Here is a 23,240-nt window from a genome sequence, read left to right as displayed (position 1 = left end):
ATTATTTTCTTGCTTTGATTTTGAAATCTTGAGAAAATTATTCATTAGATTACAATCCTCATCCGTTTCTGCTCGAATAATTAAAAGTGCTTGATAATAAAATACAAACCTGAAAAACGAGCGGCAACGTCCTACAGAGATCCTTATCGAAGACCTTGAGCACAGTCTCCTTAGTAATATGAGGCGGAAAGATACTGCCATCGGTGCCCATGATGGAGTCGCACTCTGGCGTGGTCCAGAAGCCGAGACCATCTTTGCCGTTCCATCTGTCCATTATTCCGAATTTCGTGATATCGTTGGCACCTGTGAATATCGTGTATAGATCCGGCATGGTGGAGTTCTTGCCATAGAGCAGACCGAACTGATCGTATGGCAGTTTTTGCTCCTTGGGCACAACGTCCTTGGCCAGTTTCAGCAGAGGGTCCTCATAACCCCAGAGTAGCTGCTCGACCGACACTTCGACGAATGGCTTGATCTTGAGAATGTCCATGATGGACGCCATTGCAAGTCGTAGAAAACGAGCAGCATGTTTCGATTGGGTAGTAGCCGACAGCATGGGAACATTTGGCACGACCACGAGATCATCTTGAGAACCGGCCGACAGGTCCTAAGATTTTGTCGAAAAAAGAAAAAAGAATTTAATATCAATTTGCTTCAAAATTATTCTGAGAAAAAGAAATCTGATTAAATCGCTAAAGGCTTAATGGATCCAAGTTTAAGCTAAATGGATCTGGGAGACTCGTAAAAAGATTAATAGACAATAAAAAGATCTTTTTGAACAGTAAACGAAGAATAACCAATGAAGAAGAAAAAAAGATAAAGACTCTAATAATTAATACACACACAATTAAAGATATAAATAAATTATAACAAAAAATAAAAAATAATGCAAAATTATTATGAAATATAAAAGATAAAAAGAATATATAAAACTTATAATATATGTATTTGTAAAGAAGCACAGAGGAAAACTCAGGCAGTAAAAAATCTACCTGTAGACTCTATTATGTAAGCTAATAAAAAGCTCTTCCGCATATTCATAAATATTCCGATTACGTTTTCTCGGAGCAAGAAAATGATCCGTGTTTTCTTTCTTTGTCACTGAGTTATGCATTAATACACCTAGCTATATACTATAGAAACGTTTCTCTGACGAATGTAGAAAGTCGCCGCAGTGATTTCGATGCGCGAACAAGAATAGCTGTACAACTGAGATGGCGACGAGGAAAACATATCTATAGCTAATTGAAATGATGCGAAGGCGATAAGATGGATCGATTATCATGCAGCGCAACGCGGATTTGCTGGCTTTTCTTTAGTAATCGATATTCTCATATTTCTCGATAAAAGAACAATCAATGATCTTGCGTAATACATCCTGAGCGAGAAATGCATTGAATGGTAATTGCGGACGTTATAAAATTATTAAAGCTTCTATATTTCTACCTCTCTACTTTAAGTTAACGTGTTTTAAAAATATTTACGTGAAAATATTATATATACACGCTATTTATAATTTTTATAATGTAAATAATATATAAATTAACATTTTAATACGCGCATTAAATATGTATTAAAACATCAATGCCAACACAATTTTTTGTAGATTAAAATACCGATCGCACACATACATACATGCACACAAATCTTAAAAGTAAAAGGTTGATTAATTAAATACTGAAATGTGCATTCTAATTAGAATGAATACGTTATAAACTATGACATGTGACAAGGTTTACCTCGTCGAAGGTAAACGTTTTCTTGACTTTATAGCTAACGGTTCCATTGTCGTTGAATTTAATGTCGACTTTTTCCCAGTGCTGTAGATAAACGTACGGACCCAATTCCTGTAACGCCGGTTTCTCGCCATTGTTCAAAAACTCGTCAGCATTTGTTACATTATAGATGTAGATCTGCATCCGCGGTACCACCGGCGGTTCCTTCCAAAACTTGTACGTACGACCTCCTTCTTGTATCGCGAGCTCTTTATCGAGGACGAAATCGATGATATTCGGAAATAGTACCGCCAAAACGGCAGCCAGGATTATCAGCAGAGCTCCGGCCGCAACGGCCGCCCCTGAAAAAGGAAAACATGATAAAATGAATCAACAATCATGATAATGAATGATTAAAATACTTAAAATTTTTAATCGTGGAAATTAAAATATAAATTATAATAAGTATAAATTATTAGAATAAGTATAAGAGAAAAAATTTCAATGATTATAAAAAAATGTAAGATTTTTCCGAGATTTTTAAATAGATACATGTCCATACATTTATAAGATAAAGATAAAAAATTGGCGAACAAGAACAAAGAAACGATGGAAATATATTTTGCGAAAGGATGAAGCAATGGAATTTCTATCAATTCTTTATTTCAATGTTTTTTTAAATCCTGCTTTTAATTTCCTATTCTGATGTATAATGAATCTGAAATAATTGGCAAATAATCAATTTGATCAATGATTATCTTTCGCGATTAACAAGAACAGTTACATCATGATCTTGGACCGAGGTCATCAATAGGTCATCGACTTATTGATTCGATTAGCTAGAAACCGAATGCAAAAGGAACAAGGTCAACCGGTTTTGAAAACCCTTAGGCGACGTCTCCTTGAAACGGTCGTCTCTTTTTTTTGATCTTCCACATGCTATGGCTATATCTTGAATAAATTTTATGTCCGTCATTATAAGTCTCTCGTCTAATTGTAAGAGCGAAACAATCGTCGAACCAGTTGTACAACACACTTTGCGCTTTTCTTGTAAATCTTTATCCTTTGGCGGTTCATTTCTCGCATGCACGGTGTATTATTATTCATGCCATGTACTACATTTACAGACTGCACTTAATGTTGCAGTTATTCGTGATAAATAAGTTGCACGACTGTGATAAACCGAAAAGAGATAAAAAGAATCGTTAAATCGAGAATTGAAGATTTTAAATATGTAAAAGAGAGATCGATAACATATCGATAATATATAAAAAATTATATTAATATTTATAAAATAATGTTTATATAAATATACAAAATAACAAATATATCTTTTCTATGTTTGTGTCCTCTCTTTTTTTCAGATTAATAAATTATTTTTTATATTATTTTTATTATATTATCTCTTTTTATATAGCTACATCATGTATTTCTTTTAAATCTATATTTAAATCTGTACTTTTATTTGCCTTCTTGAAGTATTTAGTATTTTTAGCATTTCTTCAAATTTTATATAAAAGCATAAAATTTTTTCTATTAATATATTGTACTTCTATTAATATATGTATATATAATTGATTATTATTTCTAAATCAATCTCACACACGCATACATTCAGTAATTTTTCTTTATATATATTTTTTAAAAAGAAAAATTTATTATATTTCTCTTTTTTATAATTAGTCATTAAACAAAAAACTACATATATATAATTATCTCACTTTTTTATTAAATTTACAAAATATTTTAAACTCTTTATATATGGTCACAACATTCTCTCTCTGTAATAAAAAATTTATCCAGTATCACTGGATCGACACCAACTGCGAAAGGTCTCAAAATATGATAGGTATATAATATATATATTACAGGTGAAATGTATATACTCCTAGTAATCTTCCTCATCGATTATACATCACGACGTGTTATACAAGCCGACAATCGCGAGTTGCGAGAGATCTTTCACGTGCAGCTTACTTTCTTCGCGATAATATGTAAAGATCCGAGGAATCGGTCCCGTTGATGTGTCTCATCGAGATTGTTCTCCTTTTCGTCTTCGCGACGTAAAATTACGAAATCACCCGCCCCCGCGGCATGCAAGCGGAAGAAAGCTGGCCGGCGCATCGATGCCATCGTGTTTCGCGGGCTCGCTTTCTAACAGCCGACTCGAAGTCGCATCCGCGCCTCGCGGAAGAAACACCAGGCTTCCTTCCCCTGGCTCTCCCATGTATCCCGCAGACTTTTCTTTTCCGGCTTTCCACGCGAGCGCGCGTATTTATTTCACGCGCCCGCAAGGCATCCGAGTGTTTGTTTTTTCCTTTGCAAACGCAGACTATTTTCCTAAAGCAGACTATTTTAAGAAGTAAGCGGAATATATAATTAATTAGTATTTTCGGAATTTAATTTAATGCTTGCGCAAAGTACAACCAATCAATTCTTGGAACACCAGATTATTCATTTTTTTCTCTTTTGAATATTTAACCTGATGTATATTATTCGATTCATGTTTATACCGATTATAAATTTTAATCACATCCGATGTACACGTAGTGTCATTAAAAAATATATATAAAAACATAAATTCTCTTTTGTTTATCCATGAATCAGCCGATGAGCGACACCAATAAAAATAATATTAAAAGCAGAAATCTTACGTACATTCTCTGGAGAGAATCAGAAAGAATTATGAAGATGCAAAGCTTCTTATCACACTTATTTTCCCCTGAAACCGCAATTCGTGCTAATACATAGCTGTTTGCTCGCTATCGCGTAAACTCGAGCGAGGAAATTTCTCTTATTCAGGAGCGTTACGACCGCGACCACGTTTTCGAGAGTACTTGACCTCTATTTCCCGCGAAGCGCCGCCTAACTTTATAAGTGATGCACGATATACAGTTACAGAAGAAAAGGACATTTTTGTTTTGAAAATATATTTAGTTTTAACATGGAAATCTTGAAATGAGATTATATTGCGTTAATTAAAGAAAAATAGAATTGCTTGAATAATTGTTTACTTGAATGAAGTCATTTTATACAGTTCAATCAAGAAAAATATATTCTTATGATTTAAGATTTAATTTTCTTGAATGGAAAAGAAACAATGTTAGATAGAAAATTCGATAGAACATTTTTAAATCAAAGATTATAATTTTCTTAAAGTGGAATTAAATAATTATATATTCTTGGGATAACAATTACAATATTGAAATAAGACTATAATATTGTTGAAATTTAAAATTATTAAATTCTTCTAAGAAGATTATAGATTGTTGCGTATATACGAAACAATGAACGCGTTAGTTTAAGTATATAAGTTTTGATTTGACATTTATTTTTTTTCTGTGAAGGTACATAATTTCGTAAAACAATGTGTATCGGTCGTGCAAGTGACCAATCGATTTGTCGATACACACAATCTTATCCGAATACGTGTGATTAGATGCGATTATACAAATATTTAATTCTAAATATACATGTGGTACTTTTACAACACATATTGCGTATCTGACACATGCGCGAGAAATTATACTTATATAAGGAATTACATATGTATTTAATAGAAAACGTTATTAATAAAGAAAGTCCGAGAAAGAGATATCACATCCTAGTGTTGTACGTCGAAAAAATCGACCTCTCGATATTATTTCTCTCTCGATTACCGAAGAAACTTGATTACTAAAGTGCGTTTGCGCAAGTGCGCTAAATTCAGAGTCGCGCGGCATTCCTGACCTGACAACTCCCGTCGGCGCGAAAACCAGTGTATGCGTAAAAATCGATGCCCGGTTCTCGGGATCTTGCGACACCACTTTGTGTGCCACGTGCGAACGATCGTGCGGCAAAAAGTCATTACATTTTCAGTCACGTAGAATAAGATACTGGCCAAGACTACGGCCTTCGAAGCGGACGGTTTTATTTTGTAACGTGTTCGATAGATACGATCGGGACGGGAGTCGAATCTGGAGGACGATCTTCAAGATGCAGCGCCGAAAAATCAAGATTAACACACGCGAGAGATTTTTATTTTCGAGCGAGCGCGATAGCGTAAAATTTAAAATGTTAAATGTAAAATTTTGATAGCGCAAATATTTCAAAATTTTAAAATCATCCGTGATGTCAGAAGCGCGAATGAACGAAGAGGCGCGCGTATCATTAACCCATCGAGAAGGAATTGCACGATCCTCTCCGAGACATTGCGGATATTGCAACGCGCATAATTATCGATTGGCTCGCGCTGGCAAACAGAGAGAAGACGATTACAGACTATTCTTGGCGCTAAAGCTGACAAGCACGTTCTCATTGACATCGTCACCGTCAGAAATTTTAACATTTTCTAAAATACGACACACATATATATTAAAATATATGTTATTCTCTTTGATTATTCCCGTCAAAGGATTTCTCGACACGGAGTAGCCTCGACATTTTTGCAAACATTGCGTATAGAGGGGCGAGTGTCCTTATTCGAAGACCATGAACAGGCAGCACCGAAATGATGATGTCCTCCTAACGAAGTCGATGGTCGGCAATCGTACACACGTATAGATTGCATGCGCAATAAGCGACCTCGTCGCTATGTAATAGCTTCGTTCTTATAAGAGAAAGGATGTCTTCGCATGACGGATTCGAGTCACACGAGACCAAACGAATGCCTCGCAACGTCGGCATGGAATTGCAATATTATGTATACATTTGGATAATACTTGTGAAATTTATAGTAATGTCCTACAAACTGTATCATATATATTATTGTGTAATTTTAATAAGATGGGTATTTTAATATATCAAATATTAAGAGATTTTTTTGCTTATATTTGTGATAACTTGAATAAGCTTACGAGACATAAATCAATAATGTGCGTGCACTACACATGATTGAGTAACATAAATCAGATAAAAGAATCACGTCCGAATATTTAAAAAATATTTCTAGTAGGCATTGTGATGAGGAATGTTATTCATGCTGATGTTAATCAATTTTTTCGAGAAACATCACATCACTACAGTTTTTGCAAGGTTATATTGATGTGGTTTTAATAAGTGTCTTTAAAAAGACGAAATTATCTTCGAAGGAGTTCTTGTTGCTATCATTTATAAAAAACAAGTTTCCTTTTGAAATAATTTAATGGTGAAGGTCATATTTCCGGAAGCATATTTGTTCAAGCTATAATTAAGTTGGCAACGTGATTTCTTCACAAAAAATATTTCGAGAAGAAAACAAATAAATTAAATGATAAATCTGGAAATTGTAAATTAATATAATCATTTAAGCGAATATTTAGACGTGATACATGGAAAAGCATGATTCGGCAAACGAAACGTGAGAACGAAACGAACTCTTGAAGCAAATATCACGACCTAGCAATCCGACCGATCCTAAGCGAGAATCGGCGATTTTAGGAACGGAAAATTAATTCTCTTCATGGCTCATCGGAGCTCGTATAAAAAATTCCTGCGCGTAACGACGAATTAATTATGCGAGACACAATGTACTTCGATTGACGTCATACGATTGACCTTAAGATCACTATACACGGATGAAAATGTGATAATGTGGCTCACGGCTCCTTTTTTTCAGCAGCCGTCATGGTCAATCGACTTTTTATAGCAGATTAATTAAGATGACTGTGGTGTCAATAAAAGGTATTATAATTACGAAACTTTTTATAATCTTCGAGGAGAGCTATTTATATTTTTATGAAAAATGATTTAAAAATCACAAAATTTTAGTAACTTAATGAAAATTCCGCGCGATGCTTAAAAGTTACAATTCTATTATGTATTAAAAGAGAAAATTTCTAAAGATACACAGTTATAATACTTTTTATCAATATGATTTTATCGCTCTTTCTTTCTCTGTAGATATGTAATCTATTAACGTAATAATACATAAGTACAAAATATAAGTATAAAACATGGGAAATACTTTCGTTACTTTTACTGTAACATAATTTATGTAAGTAGCAGAAAGATTTCGAAAAAAGCGGCAGAGCTGGTTATTTGTAATTACTGGTCGAATAGTATAACGGTTGCTCAACGTATAATTTTATAATGCGAGCAAGAATATATTAGATATAACCAATTATAGAATATTTTTATTTCCTTTTCATTCCACCTTAAAACTTTCATATCAATAGCATTAGTATAAGACAAAATTAGGTCATAACGCATCGAAATAACTGCGAAAGTCGATTATTTATTGCATTATTTTCATATCGGCGTTATTGTTACCGTTATCATTATCGTGAATATTTCCATGCATAACGGATAGAGAAGATCTCGAAGGGATATTTCGACCGAGTTCTTTCGAAAGAAAAATCTTGCAACGCGCTTTCGATAATGCGCGCAGCGGCAAGTCGCTTTCTAAATTTTCACGCAAAATCTATCTGCAATTTTATAGTGCACTCGTCAATCCGTGCACCTGGTCTACATTAACGCCGTTAGTATTAAATACATACAATATTTACATTAATGTGCACGCTATAACGTCCGCTTGTGTTCGTATGCGCGCGATAAACGATACATCAGCTGTAAAAGCTTTAATGAAGCGACGTGATAATAATGGCCGATATGCTGAGTTCAACGTCAGCGAAGAAAGTTTCGCGCGATTGGAGTCTTCACGTGTATAATCGCGATCGAGAGACGGCGTCGAGCTCTTCTCGTGGGAAGAAAGTTACGCTCCTTATCGATCCTCGTAATCCTTACGCGCGCGCCCGCGTGAGATTTGTTGCCAGGATTTTTCTATTTTCTCGTCTCTACACGCGGAGATTGTCCGCGTAACGACGCCGGGAAAGGAAAGTTACGCTAGCCACAAAAAGTCGATATAGCATAATCGACTCTCCCCCCTGGGCCCCCTTGACCGACACCGCGACGCGGTAATCGCGATTAACGTTTCAAGTATTTAATGTATGCAGGATGATTCGTGTGATTGTAAACGCGGGAAAAAGATTCCGTATTAAAATCCCGGAAGAGTAGCAGTTTTTCCAATTAGGAGTTTCCTTGCATGGATATACGTAAAAAACGTTTTTATTAAAAGTTTAAATTAGTATATTATTAGTATTAATTTTAATTTTAATTTAATTAGTATTTATATTATTAAGTTATTTTATTTAACTATTTTTATTAAATATTAATTAATTTCGTAATAAGTTAAAAGAAAGAATATATTTGAATTACGCAGAAGTAGAATAGATATATGACGGACTCAAAATCTTTATAAAAACCTATAAAAACAATTTTTATATATACATGAATTTTATTAGAATTTAAAAATCATATATTTTAGTATTATATTTTTCATCAAAATCATATAATTTCATATTATATTTTTTTGAAGGATTAAAATCAAACTCGATTAAAAGGATATTGTCCATAAATTGAAGGAATAATTATACGCGCGCTTATGCAATATTATCGAAAATTAAATTATCTAGAGACTTCGTGATTAGGCCGTGCGAAGACAGATCGTGCATGTTAAAACAATTTGTATATATTAATGTCGAATATATTCGCATTCATTAAATTACACAAGAGAAAAAAGTATTTTGATGTTAACAAGGTCGTCGTCAACATATAAGATATTATCTATATGCAAAAATTTCCCCATCGAGACATAAAAAGTGCTAAGAAGCACAACAAAACTCGATGACATTTTGTCTACACATTCTTTATATAAAATTATCGGTTATATGATTGCTTATGTATTTTTTATTATAATTAAGAATTATCTTCTTAACTCTATATAATTATTGGAATAAATATATTTTTAAAATTCTTTAGTGCCTTTTTTTCTAAATGTATCTATGTGTCTACATATATTTATATAATAGAAATATATAAACTTTAAATTAAAAATTTTATTTTATGTAAAATATTATATTAATATATATATTAATATATATATGTGTGTGGAAAGACTATTCATCTTCTTTGAATATAATCGCGTTTTATAGAGAGTACATCAAAAATTTCTGGAGAAAATCATTTTAGAAATAAATTGATGAGAATTTCGATAATTGATTGTCTGTCTTGTATAGAATTTTTCAAAATTTTTATCAAATATTTTCCCAGAGCATTCTTTTGTGTCAGCCAAAATACTACAGTCTATTCATACTGTATAGAAAAACTGACGGTATAATGTCTTTATTCAATACGTAATAGTCCAACCAGTTTGTTCCGCCGATCACGAGGAAATCCGCGAGGACGAGCGTGTAATTATATCGAAGCGTGTTTGCGATGCAACGTGAAAAAACGGGAAGTGCGATAGCTAATAGCGAGTAATAGAGAGGAAAAGCGGAAGCGCTCGTTATCGGGTCAGAACGAAAAGGTAATGGTGATAAAGAATGTAATAAGTGCGACACACGCAAACGCGGGGTTCGCGATATATAATTGTAGCGTCATCGACGAGACACGATCAGGAAGACGACAGGAAGGAAATTTATTATATGTACGTACGTATGTCTTTTATTGCACACGCGTAATTATTCATGCGCGTGCTAAAGACGTGCACCACAATGCGCAAAAAAGCAGGAAAAAGGCGAACGGTGAAAGGATTTCCTATTTCCGAATGCGCAAAAAAAAAATACGGTTCGAGCGTAGCGCCGCGGAAGTTTCTATTGTTTTTTCCTGTTTTTTTCTCTCTTGCACGATCGTGCATTTATTCGTATCGCAAAGCGTATTAGATATTAACGCGTCCAAGGTTGACTATGAAAATTCCGCGAGAAATTCCTTGCGAGTCACTCTAATGCGCTAACCGTTTATAAGTAGCATTTCGAATAATATCGATTAAGATTATATATTTCGTTTCGTGAAAAAAATCACGAGATTCTAAATATTTATTATTATTTATTTATTAATTAATAGATCAGAATTGCACTATTTACGAAATAATTTTTATTCAATTTCTTTTATGGAATAAATTTTTATGAAATGTTTAAGAGTATCTTGTTTATGTAAGTAAATGTTTATTTAAAAAAAAATAGCGAGTAATTTTTCTCGCGCGATTGATTTTCCTTTATTCTGAAATTTTTAGCGCACAACTTTATAGTGATTTGTACTGAATACTTTGTTTTTTATTAACAATTTGCCGTATAATTTATATCGATAATAAAACGGTGCTTTTTGAAACAGCTCTTTTTACGATACGCGTATTGTGCGTCACGATTGTAATGGCCGTGTTATTTACGTGAATAGGAATTCTCCTTTTCTTTCAAGATCTAACGATGTACAGATTTTTCCACAATGGAAAGAAAAAGGGGAAACAAGTACGACGCCCATCCGGAAAATCAGCGGGTACAACGCGCCGTAAAACGTCTGCAATTACATAGACGTTTCGTATAGATAGGGAGAACGGGACTTTCGGGGCGCTCCAGTTCTCACTTCGAGATAATCTATTCTCACGAGTATTCGATATTATCGCGAAACTTTTGACAATACGAAAGATCCGTCGTGAGACCTGCCGTCTCCTTAACACCCGCACCCGCATCCGCATACGTGTCTCGGTACCACTCGGCGGCGCGCCGGAAGTTGTCCCCTCAAACACAGACACCGAGGAACTGACTCGAGAGAAGTGACGAAATATCGATTGTTGCAAAGTTATTGCAGATTTTCAATGAAGAAGAGAAATAATTTACGGTTGGTCAGATAGTAGAAAAGGAGAAACGATAAAAGGAGAAACTTAAACAGGTAAGAAAGACGCGTGGTTATTTTGAGATTGCCGTTACACCTTCGTGTATCGAAATAAAACGAGATAACATCTGTGCTTAATACACTTCTTTCCCTCAGATGTATATTTTATATGTATATATGTATATGTATATATAGTTATATGCATATACAATTTACAAGCAACGCCGTTGCACGCAGGAACTTTCTAATATGTACATACTTGCATTCGCACTGGATGATTATAGAACTGCAGCCTTAAACGAGCGGTTCGCGCGTGTAAGCGGATGTCGAAGACTAAAAATCAAGAAAGTAGACTTGATACATAACACAAGAAACGCAAAAATATTTATAACAGAAAGGGAGATGTGTCAAAAATTATATTTTCTTAATGTATACATTTTTGCATAAAATAACTTTCTTTTACAATTTCGATTATTGTTAGTATTCTATGCTATCTACGTAAAAAAATATAATTCAATATAATTGTGAAAGAAGGAGATATAATATTAAATTTTATTTTTTATTATAATTCAATATAATTGTGAAAGAAGGAGATATAATATTAAATTTTATTTTTTATTATATTATAAATTAACTCCAAATATTACGTCCCTTTAAAATATTCATCATATTACCTAAAATATTTATCAAATTCATAAGCTGAAAAATAGCGAATGGATAGGATGATTAACTTAACAACACTGTCCTGAGATATGCTTGAGATAGGCGTATAAATTGCCACGTGGGGTGTTGGAAACGGTTTTCGCCTTCTGTTCCTCTCTTCTCTTCTCCATCACACGGTACCTTACGAAACTAGATGAATTGTATGTAAAGATAAGCGTTGCAACAACGCTACTTTCGTAATTTCTCGCGGGCTCTCTAAAGAGCCTCATCTTTTCATCTAACAGTAATTGCCGCAAAAGATGTTACTTATTGTGGCGTCTATTCTTAACTTTTACTCGCGCGATTCTCTGTACAAGAGATCTTGCGCAGGCATCTCTCTCGTTATTACATTTGCACGAGGTCTAACCGGTGGCACAAAACTAACGGTGCGCGCACGAAAAAGCGAGTGAAAGTCTAATTTCGAGAGTGATTCTAGATCGATCTGCACTCGGGCCTCATTAGACCGATCGCTAACAAATTCGCGATACCTCTATCCGCGTAAATCTCGTCGCAAGTGACAAAAATCTTTGATCATAAATCTTTTTTTTTCTTGCAAAAATATAATAGTTTCTCGAAATTTTTTATCTCTAATTTTTTTTTGCGGACTCAACCATACATCATTTGACAGGCGAGATTATTTTTATTTTTTATCAGGAAGTCAAATGGATATTGACGATCAGTGGTAAACATTTTTCTATTATCTTGTGAAAAACAGTCAATCATTTACTAATATATTCAAGAATGATATTGGTAATTTTTTACAGAAAGAAACTTTACTGAAAGAAACTTTATATAAGAATGCAACAAAATATTCGCCGCGCTAAATTATTCTTGTCGTTAGAATTATTTCAATTAATCATTTCAAGATTTTAGATAAGCTGCTAATCGTTTTATGCGGCCGGCGATAATTTTAATAATAAGTTATGATTATTAGATTCAACGTCTTTTCCTTTCACATAATATTTAAAACATTTCTAACGTATTAAAAATTAAATAAAAATAATCACGTTCTGATAAATTGGATCATATGAATACAACCCTAAATGATCTTAGATAACTAAAAATTAAAAAAATTCAACTTAATTAAAAATTGAACTTAATTAAAAATAAAAAAAAATTATAAACAAGAGTGATTTAATAATGTTTAATGTTTAAATTAAGAATACTTTAAAAAAAATTTGTTTAAATCTTTTAATTTACAATATTAAGAGAAATAAATTAAAATATGTTAAATAATATATTCTGCGGCTAAAAGCAAGCAATAATTTTTTAGTCGTTAGAAGCAAGTAAATATTTTTTATATTAAACTACGTATGTGTGACAATATGTAATGATAAATCTTTTGTTACGATATCACAAAGGATGGTAATTGCGTAATTTCCACGAATTTTAGCCATTCATTCATTTGAGAACGCAAGTTGCTCGATTTCAAAGAAATTCGCATGGTAAAATCACGCGAATAGCATTGCTCTTTATTCAAACGTCATTAATTATTCCGGCACAGTTTGCGCGAATCGAGAAATGTACGCGTTTCGCGATTATGACACATCGTACATTCGAGCTCGATTCACATTTCTCCGTAAGTTAATGCGGATTACGAAGGCGGTCATTAAGCCGACGGTAAGACCAGCGACACCGAGAGAAAGTATGAAAAGTGCAAAGGTATTCTCTGTCTTTCTCTTCATTTCGCTACGAGAGTGTCGAAATTGAAAATACTTTCAACGAAATTGAAACTGCTTTCTATACTTTGTAACACACGAGCGTTTTAATATTTCTCGTATTGTTAAAGGATAAGTCATTGTCGTAAAATAAAATATGAAAGTAAATCGAATTTATTTTTTTCTTCTCTTGCATAATTTTTCATACTTTGGAAATGATATGAAAATTTTCTGTGAATATATATCTCTTACGTTTCTGAGCAAGATGATTCATTTTTCGAACTCGGTCAGGATTTGGAGGGAAGATCAGAACTGTAGAAGTTCTAACAAGGGAATAAGATTTTAGACTCTGAAACTGACATTATGCAAGTGTATTCCTACTTGCTTGAAGTATCTACGTCCATCGCATAATCAACGCTGACCATCATTTGTCACCGCTAATCTTCGCGTGACTGTTACATCGTTCCTTCTCATTAACCTTTCAACCGAAAGCTTCTTCCGCTAGCTCGACTTCGTTCGCGCGCTGATGGAAAATAGTGAAGATCTCACTTACATCGAGCACCAGCTCGCTAAACAATAGTCCATTATACAATCTTTATTCTTTAAGAGTTAATCAAACATCAGTATTTTCTTGTTCCTTTCTTTTTATAAATAATTGAATAAAAAAATATTAACTTGCATTTCCATTGATCTTGATATTACGTGATATATTTATATTACATATGTTACGATACAATTACATATTGCATATGTTTATGTGTTATTTAATTTGATTACATGGGGTGTTTCAGTTATACACTCCCAATGTTCTTAATCTTTAGAGCGCATAAATAAATAAATAAATAAATAAAAAATAAATAAATAAATATATAAAAAAATTTGATCAATTTTTCTTCGACGAGAAAATACTTAATAAGTCGCTATTCTACATCCTTCTTATATTTCAGCGTTAAATATCTCGGAATTTAAATTTCAAATTAAAAACTGAGAAAATAAAGTGTGTGAATTTTCGCGGACAATAAATTTCCGTTACTTATTAGCACCGTGTAATTTCGCGCGACGGAGATCTAAGGACCCGTACATCTCGGTGAAGTGTCGTGGCGAGTCGCTAAGAGGCAGGTTTTCGTTCGGTCGAGGTTCGTTCCACCGCCTCGCCGATCGAACGTTGCATTCCTATCGAGTCGAGAATGTAGTCAGCCATTGGTCTTTAAGTCGACAAGTCACAAAAATAACTCGAAATAAGCCAATCTCCAATCGATACGCGCATAATCTACATCTTGATAGTGTTCTCGAAAGGAGAATGCGCGTTCTTAACAAAGTTTATCTAGACAAATATTCTTCAGGAGATTTAATATTCGATGAAATTTTATATTTGAAGATTGCGATATTTCATCGAAAATAAAAATAATCTTCTACACTTGCTCGACAAAAATTTCGACAAGTTACTTACAATTTAGTTTACGAGTGATAAAAAAGATTTCCGAAACTTGTAAGTCTATAAAGTTCTTTAAGATCGTTGACAAATTAATGTAAATTGAACAACTATACGACAACTACGAAATTAACTTTCTCCCAGAGTTTTAAATGAACGAGTTAGATAAACCGACTGACTCCGTCAGATGAAGTGACGAGGAATAGGTGCAGAGAAATAAGCAACGTGCTCTCACGAATCTACGGTCGCATGTCTGCATCCATCGAGACGGAAGAGCGAATAAGGAAAAGGACGGGTTTATTTCACATCCAAACTTCGTACTCTCCGTATTCCGGCTTTGCGCGCTCGCGCGTTTTGCAATTGCTAAGTAAAGAGAGAAGCGCGGCTGATTGCTATCGTAAATAAAGCCTCATAATGAGAACGCCATGTTTCTCCGATTCGATGAGAACGCGAATGATTCGAGTTCGTTGAACTCGAAATGTCGAAGAGTTAAGGTTTTGCGCCGAAGAGCTAATGTTTTATCGATTACTATATCTGTCGGGAAATGAGAGCATTGGGAAGCATCGAGAGAAATCCGTCTCGTGAAATTATCGTTTTCTAAGTTTCGCAATAAGGATAATAATGAGACAATTTTTTTCATGCAATAATTGTGCATCTTTTGATATAAAAATAATAATACAATCTAAATCATAGTTGAAGTTGAAAAAAATTTTATGACTGATAATGAGAAAAGTATATTATCAGGATCAATTATCGATTTTCTTTTTATGCTATTCTATTTATTTGATTTTTTGCGCAAAAATCAATTAGAAATTAAAAAAGATAAAATTCTACCTACACACATTCTTGGAGTCCAAACGAGTGAGAAAGATAAAGAATTAAGTTGAATCTAATTGCACTAATTGTCGGTTTTAATAATCTCTGCTTCCGTAGATTATATATAGTTGTTATAACACAAATGAAGAGAGAGAAAAAGGAATATTATTTCAAGGAATATCATTTCTTAGCTCTAAGCAAGCCTGACCTTAGAATTTTTAAACGTTCGCTGAGAGTTACGTATTAATGTTTATCTCATGTTTTTCTTATGGACTAATTTAAATACTTATTATTTTTATAACTATAACTATAGAAAACAATAAGCGTTACTAACCATATGAATTTATTGCAATACTTTGCATTCTTATTGCATTACCGAGAGCATGTTTTACAAGTCACAATAATACGATAATAAAGTAAAGCATGCATAAAATCTGCACATAGCCTTCAATAAAACTTTTACCCGTGCCTTTTGATTTTTACCTCTCGATATCAGTTTGATCAGCGACAAACTATTCGGAAATTGTGAAGGCAATAACTATATTTAATTATGTTTGAAATTCTATCGATATCGAGTTTTTAATAGAATTTCTCCAAAAAAACATGTCGAGACGCATAAACAAAAAATACAAAACATAAAAGAGACGCTAATGAAATAAAAATGTGAATAATTTGTGACAAGTTTTCCTTATGATTCTTATGGTTCTGTTGTAAAATCGAAACTTGGAACAACAAAATATCGATAAATTGATTACTTTTACCCGAGGAACGTTTCATCGCGAAAAATCAGAGAGAGATGAGTAACACGTCGAAAGTTTACGTTTAAGTGAGAATTATTATTGTTGATGTTGCTACACGCGTGAAAAAGATATATATAATTTTATAATATAATATAAAAAATATAAATATAAATATAAAATATAAATATAAAATATATATAATATATAAATACAATATAAATATATAAATATATATTATAAAATATAAATATAAAATATAAATATAAAAACTATAAACATAAAAGATATAATTTTATAATATAATCTTTTAATATAATTTTCAAGGATCAATATTTAGGAAAAAAGTTTAATAAAAAAAATCATAATCTTCTGCAGTATATTATTCAGTAAAGCATGTATGAGTTACTCGAAATACGAGACTGTTTTGTATGCAAAATTTGCACTTTTTATTTGCTGTCGAGTGTCAAAGGTAACATGTCCAAGAATACACTAGAATCAACAACTATGACAAATCCTCTTATTCAAATAAAAGTATAACGAAACGTAGTGATACATAAGCAAAGCATGCATGTATATATGTATTTGCATGCAATGATTACTTCTTGTTATATAAGAGTGCTTCCTGTTCTTACGCCACATAATATCACCACATAATATGTATAAAACACGCCGGGCCTGTCTTAGATATTACTCGCTCCTAGCGTGTCACTTGTATGACAGGTAAATAATATTAAATAATATTAGATAGTATAATGCTGGACAGTCCTTTTTTGTACTGACAATCTCTCTATAACTTATTAACTTATGTTGTTATATTCCATTAACTTTTATTTTTGCATAAGAAAGCGAAAAGTAATGCATTAAAATAAGTTTTACACAAATTATGGCTTTATTTTTTAATGAAACTTTCTTTTATTAAAAAATTCTAATGTCGCATCTTAGGTAATTTTATAATCTTACAACTTATTATATATTGTATAGAAAATAATAAAATTTCTAATATTCTTTACATAAGAGTCCGTAGATTCCAACTACATATTGAGATAATGATCGACATTTTCGTCAGGTGAAAACGCTATTGAATGCCTTACATATGCGTATACATTCGGCGAGAAAAGCAGCAAAGGATATTAGATACGCGATGCACTTCGCTAACGATCGCGGAACTCGTCCTCGATAGATAGATAGTTTGACCGAGGTCGATATGGACATTAATAGTTGCAAAGTTCATCCTCTGGCAAGCAAATAACGCGTCTCTCTTTCTCGATAGACAAAGAGGAAAAGAGAAATACGTCGACTGTTTACAATACTTTGAACAATTCTTAATTATTCCTGCGGATTCATAATGCATATTCCTTTTCTCATTATCATCATAATTAATCTGAAGGACTTTAACGTCAATCGATCGATCAGTCGTCTCTCATCTGAGAGCATAATATTTTATTATTACATATCAAATCTCTGAATTGATAATACGAGAAATAGTCCTCGTACTTTGGCTGACATGTGCGAAGAAAAACATGAGTTACGACGCGATGATGTTTGACTATACCAGCCAACTGGAAACTCGTCTGGCAGACCTTTGTTTTAATTAATATATTGCTTTGACGAGAATAACCGGTGTAGCGATGAGAACGATCGGTATCGATCGATTTATAACTTGCGTGACGAGTCGGACAGTTAAGATAACATCAAGTTATTTTTAAGGAAAAATATCGACTAGTAAAAATACGAGAGATCTCTTTGAAATAATTTCTCTAATTATATAAAAGAATGAAGATTTTATTATGTATTTTTCTTACTTATTTTTCCCATATTTTGCCTTATTTTTATATTTTTATTTTTATAAATAAGAAAACTGTTAAATTTTTTGATACTATTTTGATTTTATGTACGTTTTGAAAATTAAAAAAAATGTATTCAAGATTATATAATTCCCCACACTGGTTATTTTTCTATCAAAGAATTTTTTTTCTGTGATAAATTGTATTTAAAGAAACGTTATCATTTATTGCGTGAGTTTTCTGTTTGGAATTATAAAGTTATGTTAAGATAAAATTCTATTAGAGATTCCGGAAGAATATCATGGAAATAGTCCGTTACATCATTACGTGGTTGAAGGAATGATAAAAGCAAACGTAACGTTCTTTCCTCGGAATTAATCTTTCAATCGTGACGTCTCTCTCTCTCTCTCCCTCTCTTTTTTTCCTGAAATAAGCAATCAGAGCTGAAATAATATTAATGAGAATTTGCTTTAATGCTGTTGATACATGAGAATGATTCCTACGTTTATTGAACAACAAATATTATCAAATGAATTACTAAAAATGTGATAATTGACGTAAAACACAAATTTTCATAATCCGTCATTTTGTAAAGAGAAAAATAAGACTTTTATGAAAAAAAATTTTATCTTCTATAAAATTTATATAAGATAATATTTAATAAATTTAATAATATTTTATAAAAGTTTAATAATTTTTGTTGACATGCAAAAATTAATTTCTTATTTTCACATGACAGAATTATTGGATGCACTGGAGGAATAAACAGTCATACATTACACACGCACATAACTTTATTTGAATAAAAAAATTTTTTTAAAAAGAGATTAGTAACTTATTCTCTACAGCACTATCTACAATTTACAGAACAATACGAAGTCATTCATCATTTCACGCATTGGTGCAATGAACCCGAGGAATTTTTGAGGAGTTCAGACCGAACGCAGAGTGAAAGTATCCGACGCCCACGAATATGTGAATATGCGAGGTGACAACAGGTTCCTAAAGGTGTCAACAACAATATCGTTGTCGTCGTAGGGCCTGCAGCTGAGAAAAAGAGAGAGAAAACATGAAGCTACACAATACCGTGCTAAATAAACCGCAATGATTCAGTGTGGTCGACCGTGCGCGCGATGACACATTCATTGAATCAAATTAAGAGCAGCGACTACAACCGTGACATTACTCGCGAAGATCGAGTTAATCGTAGTCTCTCAGCCGGTTTAGACATCTCGATTCATATCTTCGAGCGAGCACTACCGTGCTAAATACATGTAATGCGACATGATTTAAGAAGGAAAGATGATTTAAAAAGTAATTCTTCATAAATATTATGCAATTTGATAAATAGAAATCAACTTTGAAAAATCGACGAAGAAACGATGGAACAAATTAATGACAGATCGATGACATTAATTGCAGCTATCCGATGAGTTGAAAATCCTGATTATATACGAATTAAGTATGAATCACATGGATCGCGCGAAATGTAAAAAATGATTTGAAATTTCCAATTAATTATGTTGTGAAGAATTCTTGCTATATAAAAATCTATATCTTGTATATACAAGTTATAGAATTTTTCTTTTTTACGGAATTTTTGATAAATCGGTCGTACATGGTATTTCTCTTTTTCTGAGACCGTTAAATGTACATCATTAGAAATTCAATAAGAAGCTCAGAAATTTAGATGAATCATTGAGGTTACGTGATTTTCAAGATTACCTCCGAATTTGCTTGAGAATTTTGATCGATTCACGTTGATTTCATTATCCTTATTTGAATGCACATTGTTAGGACATCTGGTCGATTGATTTGCAACGTCGACAATCATCACATTTATGACGATTTAACCGCGAAATGTGCAAACTTGATTTTTTTTAAATGCCTCAATATAAATGAATGCACGACACATGCGCTGAACATATACTCGCATAACATTTTTTTCCGTGTCAAGTCGATTTTAACGCCTATGCAATTTTTATTTAATAATAAAAGTCTAATATAATAAGGATAAATGTGCATTATGGATATGTATGTACAAATGTACAAATGTGAATGTGTTGCTTGAACACGAAATCTATAAAAATTGCAATAAAGTCAATGGAATTTATTTGTATAAAACATAATTTTCGAATAATTAATTTTGATTAGAGAAAAGTATAGTTTAAAAATATTTTATTTCCTCGATACAAATTTTAATCTCGTGTACTTTATTCAATAATTTTCACAATTAATTATTTCCACATATACATTCATAAATATTTTTCGCATTTATCATTACATAAATATTTTTATTTTTAGCAATAAATATCATTTGTTCGAATTTTTTATAAATAGCAATCTCGATCAAATCAGTTATTCTAGAAAAGATTTCATTTCGAAAATTTTGAAATAATATTTGAAATAATATTTGATTCATTTGATAAAATTAAGTATATAAATATATTAATAGAAAAATATTTATATTATATTAAATATTTATATTATATTAAATATGTTTCGCTAAATTTTTGAAAAGCAAAGATTTTTTTCGAATTAGTATCTCTCTTCTAAGATGATCGATTGAAATCACAATCGAGCATTTTTTCAAGTACTTACACCATCGTCTGAGAAAGCCGCCTTGAAGTTTGGCGCAGATCCCGCGATGCACCCTCATTCTGACCGATGTTCACTGAGGAGCGTTCACCCCGAGATCACAGCACACCGACCGTCAAAATAAAAAAGAGATGCAAACGCGTCCCCGTTTCTTGCTGCCTCTTTCTTGCGATGTCTCTTGTCCTAGATACTCTTGATGGCTGCGTCATGCACAGAATAATACACCGACTTTTTTAAAGATCCGTTCGAAATATCATTCAACGCGGTCGATTCTTCGCGATATTGTCCACGTCCTCGTTGCGTTTTCTCGCAGCGACCTCGAAGAGCTGCTGGGGCACAACTTGACTGGAGAAAGTCGGTCCACCTCTCGCAGCGTTAAAGCTAAGTGTGCCGGTCGAACGTTATTATGGAGATGTTGAGTCCGGGCTTTTACTCTTCTCTTTTTCTTTATTTCTCGTCGTCGTCGTCGTTCCGAAGAAACGTCTCGCTAAGACATGTCCCGTAGATCCTTCACGTCCACGACCGATCGATGCTTACGGCAGTATCAGCCACGATCGCGCGATTCTCGTCAACCTGCCTCGAATCCGGTCTCAGCACGTGACGAGTGATGCACGCGAATATATGTGGCAAATACACTGCCTCCTCGATCGCTGGTGGCCGCGACAGTGATCGTGGGAACGATCGGCAGTGATGTGATGTTGTGCTTTGGCAAGGAAGAGGCATGCGATCCAGGAGGTGGGAGCGATGTACAGGGATGCTGATGAGGAGAGGAAGAGACTCGAGGAGAAGAAAGAGAGGGAAGAGGCAAAGAAAAAGAGAGAGATCGACGAGAAGACCGGATAAGAGTGGCTGAGGAGAAGCGGATTGAAGAAGAGGGAAAGAGAGAGAGAGAAAGAGAAGATAGTGAGGAATCGATGCGAAATCGAGCGGAACACCGCAGCGCGCACGTATGTAAGTGCACGTTTGTGGGTGTTGTGCGTACGAATGTGTGTTGGCGATCTGATGCGAACGTAGTGTGATCGGTGCAAGATCGGCCGAGACACTGCCGAGAGACCGCCGCGATCCTTGGCGCGACCCGCTCAGGTGAACGATTTATTTCTGCCCCCACTTATCGCTCCACTTTGCCCCCTTCGGCGCGCCTGTTCAGTGCCTACTACTACTACTAACTCTTGAAGCCGCCGCTACTCCTTCATTCTTCAGTTCCCCTCGTTGTGCTCTCCTCCTGCTGCAGCAACGCAGGAGCGTTTTATCTCATTCTCGGCCCTTATGTTGTCTTTATTTTACTTTAATGCATGAAGCTCTTTTCTTTTATTCCTTTTTCAAAATTTGTATCTTTTTTCCGATTAAAATACGAAACTATAAATGAAAAAAAAATTGATGTCACACACAAATGGAATAATTTGAAATTAAACAAATGGAGCAATAAAAAAAAACTTTTCCATCAATTGAGGAATAAAATTTATGAGAAAAATATAAAAGAAAAATATAAAAATTATGAAAAAATTAAACAAAAACTTCACAATTAATATAAAATTATAAATTATAGAATTATAAATGTATTATGCTTGTTGCATAACTGTGAGGATATGCGATGTGGGTATAATTATTTATGCATGAATTAATAATAATCAATTATATTATTTATAAAATATTCTAAAGTAAATTAAAAACTTGATTCCTCTTGAAAAACGAATGGAGATAATATTTCTGAAGACGAGATGTCTCCTCTTTTATCCAAGTAACGCAAGTGCCTGTATCTACTCTCTAAATTTGATCTATAATATAGTCTTCTCTCCGTCGTCTATTCCGCAATAAATCATTCTTGTTTCCTTTTTTCTTCTACTTTCCTCGTGTATAATTTTGTCACAGCAAATTTTTTCCTCCTGCATTTCTCCGTTATCTGACGAACCACCTTCTCATACACAATGTGGCAATTTTAAAAAATAATAACAGCAATTCGTGAAGAGATGAAGATACGTCCATGGAGTATAATAATTTCCTAGAATGTGCTTTACGGACTTTGATAGTTCGAAATGTGAATTTTTGCGATTCTAGAGCATTCCAGTTATAGAGAGAGTGTTATAAGTAGGCTTTTTTGTTGGGAATTCTGTAGAATCAACGTGCAGAAATCTTTTCTAATAGAAATATCGATGCATTTTTCTTAAATTATT

General features: G+C 33.3%; 1 protein-coding gene and 1 long non-coding RNA gene across 2 annotated transcripts in view; both read right to left on the bottom strand.

The window, feature by feature from the left end:
- Emp (epithelial membrane protein) overlaps nucleotides 1-22,144 on the bottom strand; it is a 28,257-nt gene extending 6,113 nt beyond the window's left edge. Inside the window, exons 1-3 of the mRNA XM_083103286.1 lie at nucleotides 21,073-22,144; nucleotides 1,740-2,077; nucleotides 110-607 (exon numbers count right to left, since the gene is read on the bottom strand). Of these exons, the coding sequence (XP_082959412.1) occupies nucleotides 110-607; nucleotides 1,740-2,077; nucleotides 21,073-21,130 (894 nt within the window). The 5' untranslated portion in view covers nucleotides 21,131-22,144. The remainder of the gene's footprint in view (nucleotides 1-109; nucleotides 608-1,739; nucleotides 2,078-21,072) is intronic.
- On the bottom strand, nucleotides 19,248-21,066 carry LOC145973709 (uncharacterized). Its single transcript, XR_014439545.1, has 2 exons — nucleotides 20,197-21,066; nucleotides 19,248-19,518 (listed from the first exon to the last, which is right to left on the bottom strand). It is a non-coding gene; the product is annotated as an uncharacterized LOC145973709 (long non-coding RNA).
- Nucleotides 22,145-23,240: the final 1,096 nt, after the last annotated feature.

The sequence above is a fragment of the Camponotus vicinus genome, unplaced genomic scaffold (assembly GCF_025532165.1).
Source record: "Camponotus vicinus isolate PSW18456_S1 unplaced genomic scaffold, iyCamVici1.0 SCAF_6, whole genome shotgun sequence".
NCBI lineage: Eukaryota > Metazoa > Arthropoda > Insecta > Hymenoptera > Formicidae > Camponotus > Camponotus vicinus.
This window is presented reverse-complemented; position numbering and strand designations above follow the sequence as displayed.